Source organism: Epinephelus moara, chromosome 12 (genome assembly GCF_006386435.1).
Source record: "Epinephelus moara isolate mb chromosome 12, YSFRI_EMoa_1.0, whole genome shotgun sequence".
NCBI lineage: Eukaryota > Metazoa > Chordata > Actinopteri > Perciformes > Serranidae > Epinephelus > Epinephelus moara.
In genome coordinates this window covers 11549729-11558992 of record NC_065517.1, presented here as the reverse complement: position 1 = coordinate 11558992, position 9264 = coordinate 11549729, and the positions used below count along the sequence as shown (strand labels likewise).

Genomic DNA, 9264 nt, shown 5'->3' with positions numbered 1-9264 from the left:
AGCTGTTGCTACTTTTACTACATGAAAACTTTTCATGTCTGTTTAAGCAAAAGTGTATTTCCACTTCTGATGTTTCAGTACTCTGCAAAAACCAGTGTACTCCAGAAAAAGATTCACTTACAATTACTTTGAACTATTATTTTCAAACACCCTTATGTTCTCGACACACACACATACCACCATGTTCTTGTCTTTGTGCTTTTTAATATGTATAGCCTAGCTGCAGGTAGCGTTATTTTATATTAACTCCCATAATCCTATTCTTCCTCCTAGCACTTTGATATTAATTTAGTTTTCTGGACAAACTTTTCTTAAAGCGCGTTTTATTTTGAAGGCTAAACAGCATAGCTTCCGAGAGTATTTGTGCTCTCTGTAGTGAGTTTGACGCAGCTTTGTATTCAGTGATAACTGACACCCACAGAAGCCAGTCGCATGGACAGAAGTGGACTTTTTAGTAGTATATGCCCCATTTTCAGCGACGTCCAATAGAAACGACCAACGATGAAAGGTGGGCGTGACCAGGTTGGAGGAAGTGCATTTTTGGGCACGTGCGGGTGTGTGTGGTGGGTGGCAAAGATAACAAATGGAGGCTGTTATTGCAAAAGTGAGCTGAGTGATATCAACATTTCATTTACTGTGTTTACTGTGTGGTCGGGCTATGAAAATGATCTGAATGTGATTTCAACACAGCGGCGATGCTTACTGGGTACACTGCAGATATATGTGTGACTTGGTGGGTTGACTCCAATGAGATGAAGGTGAAACATAAGGCTTATTCACAGACAATCACTTTAAATTAGGAATAAAATTAAATACATAACATGAAGAACAAAAGAATCTTTTATTTTGAAAAAGTGTGCGTTAATGCAGCGGATTGGTTCAAATTCCAAGTTCATTTTCCCCACACATAAACTTCATACTGCTGAGACACATTACTTCCCTAATATGTTTCCTTGAGGCTCCTGCTATTCCAACACTGGTTGCCATTTGAAACCATATTAATAAACACATTTCCAATTGTCCACAATAATGGCATAAAACAGCACATCACCCAGTGATATGGGCTGCCTGTCTTTCTGTAAGCTGTTTCAAAAATGACTCCTAAATATTTAAAAAAAAAAAAAAAAGCTAAATTCAAAGTAATAACTGCACGGTTAATGTTTGATCATGAACTGTTGAATCAAAGGTTTCTGTATTCGTGCTTTGTGCATTTCACTGTGTTATTAACTTGCAGTTGCAACACTGGAGGCAAATTAGCTAGGAGTGCTAAATACAAGCGTGAACAGATCACTCAAACTGCTTGCAGAGGTGGCCTGAGACGCATTTGACCTCATCTTTTGTAATGTAAATGCTTAAGTGTCCTGGTGCATCACCGACAAGGACTATATCATCAATGCAGGACATCATGATTAACGTCATGGTTAACGTTTTCTAACTTCGGTCTCACAAGTTGGAAAAAATGTTGCATAACCGGCCATCATTTTGCACTACAGAAGGAGACGTGATGGATTCTGCTGACCCTGATATCTCCAGCTGTACCAACACCACAGCTAAGGGCAGTGCCCTTTGACCTTCTAATGGAAGTGACGTAGGCACACACAGGTATGTCACAGCTTACTGGGACACATTAATACACCAGAGCTGTTATTAATGTAAGGAACACCTGTGCTTTTCCTACAATGACAAGTTGCTGTGGAAAGGTAACACTTCCTGTGCTGTAATTGTTTTGTCACTTACTGGCTGACAAACAGTGATATATCTGTGAGAAGCTAATATCAGCCACGCTATCATTTTTAGGCCATACAATGTTAGCTTAAATACATGGCTTCTATTAACTGCCTGTGCAGTGGTAACAATAAGGGGACAGCAGTGAAGTTCAGTCATGGGCAAAGACCAGCCTGGCACAGAACGAGGCACGACAGGTGCAGGTTATACGTCCCTCTTCACATGGGGGCAGCATTAGATCTTATGAGGTCAGAGTTACTGGGATTTACACGAGCAATGTATTCACACCGTCATCTTTGGTTTTGTGACTAATTATCAGACCTAAACAGAATATTTTTGAACAGTTTTCAGCGATCTTTCAAAATAAAAATCTATGGAATTTAGCAGTATGTTGGGTTTTATTTTTTGCTTGTAATGAGATGAACACCTTCCCTAGCTGGATGCTATTATATGCCTTGTAAATGACAGGTTTTTAGGCTCACAGACAGACAGACACTCACATACATGGCAAACACCCAAGTACTACAATGGACTGGATCAGAGATTTGACAAACCTCTATAACAAACTACAGACTGCTCAGATGAATTAATAACAGATACACAGCATGCTGACGTCAACAGCTTCTAACAAAGGATGTTTTACTTGTCATACTGAAATAAATGGCTATGTATTATGCAAAATACTGTTTCCGCTGGACAGATATTCAAGCTATGTAGCCTTCACTCCATTGAGCAATGGTTCAGTATTTTGGGAAGTATGCTTATGTGCATCTGAGTGCAGTAGCAGAGCTGGAGTTATCATGTGGTTAGCTTAGCTTAGCATAAAAACTGGAAGCAGGGCTAAACAGGTAGCCCGATTCTGTCTGAGGTGAAAGAATTTGCCTACCAACACCTCTAGAGGAAATTATGTGCCAAAGCATGCAAGTCTTTATGCTAAGCTAGGGTAGGCTAGACTAACTATATCATAGCTCCAGCTCTGTACCTAACACAGAGACATGTTTCCTTCTCATCTCAGAACTGGAAGAAAATCTCATGAACAGATTTCCCTAAAATGTTGAACTATTCCTTTAAACCAGGGTTTCTCAACCTTCTTTGGACCTCTGGCCATTTCAAGATCCCCAAAATGTCATTAAACTTTGAATATAAATACTATTGTGTTGTACAAGTATCACAGAGGTATTATAAAGACACAGTGTTTAAGATTAAATATTTTGTACTTATTTATTCGTTTTTTTGTTTATTTGCTTTATATCAATATATCAATCTTAGACATATCCCGTGATTCCACCTCACACTGGGTCCAAACCCCAGGCTTGAGAAACTCAGGTCACTCTCCCAGTGCAATGCGTTGATGTATAAATAAGTATGGTCATATCTTGTCTACTGTCTACCTTTCACCTACAGTTTAGTCCTAAGAAGCCTTAATCTGCTTGGCATTTTCAGTCTTGGGTGGTATGATCTGAACCTGGAAGGGAATGAAGAACTCTAGAAGAGCTTTGGTGTCCTTTAAGTCTAGAGAATATTCTTGAGCGATCTTTTCCGGCGTCCATGTCTGAGGCTGGCGCTGGTGGCTGCTCAGGGCCTTCAGGGCCTCAATGATGGTCAGTTTGCCTTTAGGAACATCTGTGAGATCCACCAGGCCGTAATGGTCCCCTGGTAAACTGAACTTCAGCGGCCGCCGGTTCGCTTCATTGCCTGCCGTCACTTCCTTAGATGCCTGTGGGAGGATTAAGAGGAGGAAAAGGGGCAGAAGGAAATGAATCTAAAATACTTAAAACCCCTACTGTTTAAGCTTAGCAACATACACACTTGACTGAGATTTCCACGTGACCAACACTTTTTGTGTTACAAACAAGTCATCTCAAAACAAATCGGCTATGGATATCTGTGGTCACTGGGGACTCTAGTTCTGTCGATAAGTTTCAGATTCAAGTAGTGAGTGTACCAGGCTTTGAGTAATAACTTTCAAGCTGCATTAATTAATATTTTTAAATGAACACTGGATCAAAACACTGGCCTATGTGTAATGTGGCAGGAATAACTCATAGTGAAGAACCCACAGAGAATTATCACCCAACTCGAGCTTTCTTTAGCTTGTTGTTTTCATTTTCTGGTCCACAAATTTAACATTCTGCCTCTCATCAACCTTGTTTCCACCAGACATTAACAACTGCTCAGAAAAGCAAAAGCTCTGATAACCCCACTCTGTGTTGTTCTGCTGTATAAAATGGCGATTGGCGCACAAGTTAAATCAACTTTATGAGGACATAATCAAATGAGATGGATTTTAAGGTTGCTGCGTCGAATTGTCCCCTAGTGGCCACAATTATTATTGCAGCTTTTAATAACGTACATGTCTTATTGCCAAATGTGAGGACCCTAGTGTGTCTGTCTTGCTTTCTCTTTCTCTCTCACACGTAATTTATAGTTCTGCGTTGAATCGACGCGTAGGTTACTGCGTAGGCTCCACGTCAATTTGGAGCCTACACAGTAACCTGCGACGTAGCCTGACGTGCACGTCCCCAGAATTGTAACTACGCGTTGCGGTGATGCAGACCTCCGGTCTGTCGCTGTATACTGACACCATTTCCCTCAGGGGAAATGTAGCTTGTATTTACTTTTAGTTCAAAGATAGGAAACAATAAATTGTGAAGACATTTTTTTAAGTCTTGTGTGTGTGATTTATCCTTCAGGGATTCATACTTCAGATTTATCCAGGTTTCATATGAGAAGCGGGAAAGAAAGTCAGCCGCTAGGCTAATCAATACAATGTAAAATGCCATAGGCTTGTGATAATAACGTTAGCATGTTGTATTTGTTTAAAAAATGTGTTTAGTACAGGACAGTTGCTTTGTCGGTGAACCTTGTAAGTTGTTATGGAGCCAAGCTGAGTGCTGTTACCTTTGTTAAATGTTGCCGTTGTCCCTGGTTTTATATGAGAATAGGAAAAGATAGCTAATTACTAGGCTAATTTATACAATGTAAAATGCCATAGGCTTGTGCTAATAACATTAGCATGTTGTATTTGTTGTAGTGAAGCCAATTTGTGTACTTGTTTTTCAAACTGTCTCTATTAAGCCAGGTTTAATGTGTGTTTTGGGTGTGTTTTGAATCAACTAAACTTAACAGCACTTCACAGAAACCTCTGCCGCCGACTAGTGTTTTGGAGGTGGAACTGCAGAGTAGGGTTGTGCCCCCCCCCCGGCGATGACTTCATTCATCGGCATTTTCACTAGATGGCGATAGGACGATAGGATATGGACAACTCTACTGCAGAGTGACAAACACACCGCCGTAGAAGTAAAAATGCTCACAACGGCATAGGCAACGTGTGTAGGCTACGTGCATAGGGTCAACGCACGGCCATAAAGCCCCTTTTACTCTCACACAAACACAGACACACACAGACACACACAGACACACACACACTTCATATCAATATGTTTTGTTCCTCATGTAGTCACTTATAGAGGTGCTGCAGGAATGTGTCCTACAACCTGGAAATGACTTAGCATTTTAGCATTCCCAGTTCCCTCATCTTGAAGTTAATGGGGTTTTTTTGGATGATTTTTGGTCAGATGGCTGAAATATAGTCTATGCTTAACACAAGTTTATGAGACTTTCACATTTTCTTCTACGACATAAAATACATCAGTAAATACCCCACAAGTGGCTAAATGAGACTACAGAGTGTCATCACGCCGAACACAGATTTACAGCCTCATTCTGGTGGCAACATGAAGTCATGCAACCCTGGTGTAGTTTGTTTATAGCCTAATGTTAGCTTTTTACTTCCGGCAACTGCACTTAGGCTTCAAAAATCATAAAAGTGGTGTTCATTCCCAAAATGCGTAAGTATTATACATTTTTGTTTGCCACAGAGCTTATTTTCTGCAATAATCCAATGGAAAAATCCCTTTGGCTTTTGATGAGAGAAGCAGGGAAACACTAACTTTCACGCTGGCATACAGTCATTCCTGGAGCACTCTGTAAGCAACTGTTTGCTAACCTGCTAGCTATATTGATTTTATAAGGCAATAATATGTCAAATGAGTGTGATTTCAAGTTTGTTGTGGAGTTCTGCCCTCCGGTGGCTACAATTATTGCTGCAGCTTTTAATAATGTACATTACTTGATGCCAAATGTGAGTGCCCTGATGTTTGCTCTGTCTCACACACTTAATGTTAATATGTTTAGTTCCTACATATAAGTCACTCAGTGTGTCTCAAATCACATACTTCTATACTAAACATTTAATATTTTGAGTGCCAAATCTGTTCACACTGCATAGTACGGGAAAATGCAGTGTACTACTGGCACAATCAAAATGGAAGCTACTGTTAGCTTGTTAAGCTAGCTTAGCTTGCTCCTAGCTTAACAAGCTAGGAGCAAGTTAGGTAGCTAGCTAACAAATGTTAATGTTAGCTAGCAGGCTAACGTTAGCATGTTAACGTAGGATCTTTTGTGTGCCATTGTAGCTGGGAGCAAGTTAGCTAGCTAGTGAATGCTAACGTTAGCCAGCAAGCTAATCACATTTTAATCACATTAACATTGACATTGTGGCGTAAGTTTCTTTTAATGTGTGAGTGGAGATGGCGGTCAAATGTTGGCAATAATGCTCCACCGTCCATTTGCAATTCACCTGTACAATAAAAAGATGACAAAAAAAAAACTGTCGTCATTTCTAGTAAGCACAAAAAAGCAGTGCACGACCACACAAGAAGTACTTATGGTGTGTCTCAAATCAAATACTTCCGTTAGTACACTTCTATGTAGTATACTATGTGCACTATGTACTTATTGGCGTAGTGCGCAAATTTCGACAGGGTGTTGTCTCACACCAAACACAGCCGTTGTGCACTCACCAGAAATGACGACCACAAATTAGCTAGTTAGCAAACTAGCATTAGCATTCGCATTATTGTGCGCAGTACAAAATCATTACATACTGCTAAATTAACCCAATGAACATACTTCTGGCTTATACCCGACAACAGTATAGTGGTGCTTAGTGCAAAAAACACATGTATTTGAACAATGCAGCAACGTTAACGCTCGCACAGTCACTGCTATTTCCAGTTTTCCAGTTTCTGCTATGTAGCCAAGATGGTGACCATTGAGGGCGAGAAGTGTCCATAGTTCCACACTCAAGTTCTTGACCATTTTGAGTGCACCATCCGAGTACTCATAGTGCACTGCATTTTTCCATACTTCTCAGTGTGAACGCACTCAAAATATTAAGTGTAAGTACAGAAGTACGCGATTTGAGACACAGCAATAGTGTATGTAGTGTACTACTCTGAAGTGTGCTAACAAAAGTATGTGATTTGAGACACACTTACTGTTTATTTTTCTCATTCCAAATGTTTAAAAGTAAAAAAAATAATTTATATTTACCATACAAGGACAGACCCTTTCAATAGTACAGAAGCCTATTTCTGACAATGTAATTGAAAAAAAGATTGTGTGAGTAGTTATGAGTAACTTTATTAAGGTAATGACTTGGTATTCCAAATTGACTTGGTCTCGGAGCATAATGGGAAACGTTCTTAAAATAATGAGAAACATTCTCAAATCTAGAAATAATGACTTAGTACCTCAAAATAGTCATTATTTTGACATTGTTATTTCAGTTAAGTTTCTCACTATTTTGTAACAGTAAGTCATCATTTCGAGAGACTAATTCATGAATTCAAGGAGGTTTCTCATTATAATGACTTACTACCAGATATATTTTTTTTTCACATTGGCAGAAATGTGCTTTCATACAGCAGTGGAGCCTTTCTGATCAGGTGTCTAATTAATTTTATTTGAAACAGCCAGCTCTATGAAAAATAACAGCAATGACTCTGCCTCAGACAAGTGTGACTGCATTTTCAGTGACCTGCTGCTTCACCCTGGTGGGGGGACGGGTTGGGCAAAGAGACTTAGGATGAGTCACACTAACAATGTTCACAATGCCACTATAGCCTAATGAATAAAAAGCTTAATAATACGATTTATGTCAAATGAAATAAAATGAAAGCACCGTGTGTCATCAGAGCTATTAATACACATGGATACAGCGAGTGTCCCAGTCTGACCTCTGCTGCTGCTGCTGGGTCTGTTGACTCCACATACACAGACTTGAGGAGGTTGAGCAGAGGGTCGTTCTTCTGGTTCACCGCTGTGTCCACTGCTGAAACACACAACATGCTCGTCAACAACAGGGACGCTTTTCCTCAGCCAAGTTTGCCAAGTCTTAAGTAGTAACGTCACGTCTGAGGCTGAGGAATAAACCGGGCATGTCCCCGAAGAAGACAGTTACACAAGTTAGCACCGCGGAGGTTTCACACACTCACCTTCAGAGCTGTCGGCGGAGGGCGGCAGCGGCGTCTCGTGCCGGGGTGCTGCCCGCGGCTTTTCCCTCGAGATTTCTCGGTGTACCCGGTTTTCTAGGTTGAAATTTCGGAACATACGTGCAACCCGCGCCCCCATGTTTGACAAGTTACCAAACACCGCTGACAATAAAGTTTATTCAAACCGTCGACGGGAAGCGAGAAGGTTCATTTCAAAATGGAAAAGCGAACACAGAAAGTAGCAGCGACACCACGTGGTTGGAAGAGTGTAATATTTCTCATGTCTTTATTTTTAAAACAAACAAGGTTCTTTTTGTCCATTTCTGTATTATGGAAACACATCTTACACAGGAGGAGACAAAAAACAAAAAAACAAAATTAGAATTATAAGTCAAAAATGCAAGTCATGACATAGTCACATATAAGAGGAGACGTCATGTTGAGATGTTTATAGGCCTTTGTCAAAACTGAAACTTATTTGCCAAATTAAAATCATGAAATAGCACAGGAACCTATCTATCTCTAGTCTGACTTATTAAATCTCAGATTAAACAAAAATACTTTATAGATCTGCCTGTCTATCAGTACTGTGCTAAAACTGACAAAAAAGGAGATTTGTGGAGGCAAATAAGAGACGCAAGATTTTACATTTTAACAGCTACTGAATACTTAATATTGAAATTTAAACACCACTGAATCTGTTCAAAGCACTGAAATATTTTACTTTGAAAAACATGTATCTCCTCTTTGAAATTAAAATATGACATTTCTTGATTTGCAACTTCAAATGCTGAATTTAATTTTTGTTAGTTTCAGATCAAAAAATATAAGTGTCTAAATAAGAAAAAAAACAAGTTTGCTACACACACACACACACACACACACACACATGTCTGTGTGTGTGTGTGTGTGTGTGTGTGTGTGTGTGTGTGTGTGTTTGTGTATATATGTACAGAATATATACTGTATGCAGATAGATAGATTTTACCAATTGAATTTGTCTGTCAATCTAATTTGAGCAACCTGAATCTATTTTATATATTTGATTTTTAGGGGTCAGAGCAGTGACTGCCGCGACTGCTGCTTGAGCCTTATTGTTTTTGTTGTTGTTGGTGTTGTTCTTGTTCTTCTTTTTCGCAAAAGTTATTGTGCAGCAAAAACTGTACAACAAAAACTCACCAAAACTGGCAGGTGGGTTGCA

The 9264-nt window shown here is 39.7% G+C and overlaps 1 protein-coding gene across 2 annotated transcripts; it reads right to left on the bottom strand.

Moving 5' to 3' along the window:
- Positions 1–822: 822 nt before the first annotated feature.
- ndufaf4 (NADH:ubiquinone oxidoreductase complex assembly factor 4) lies at positions 823–8251 on the bottom strand. 2 transcript variants are annotated; one of them, XM_050057732.1, is made up of 3 exons: positions 8067–8251; positions 7809–7903; positions 823–3442 (listed from the first exon to the last, which is right to left on the bottom strand). In XM_050057732.1, the coding sequence occupies exons 1-3, from the start codon at positions 8200–8202 to the stop codon at positions 3137–3139; spliced, it is 537 nt and encodes a 178-aa protein (XP_049913689.1). In that variant the 5' UTR covers positions 8203–8251; the 3' UTR covers positions 823–3136. The 2 variants fall into 2 exon arrangements, with proteins under 2 accessions (XP_049913689.1, XP_049913690.1); XM_050057733.1 differs by having other exon boundaries at positions 7809–7900.
- Positions 8252–9264: the final 1013 nt, after the last annotated feature.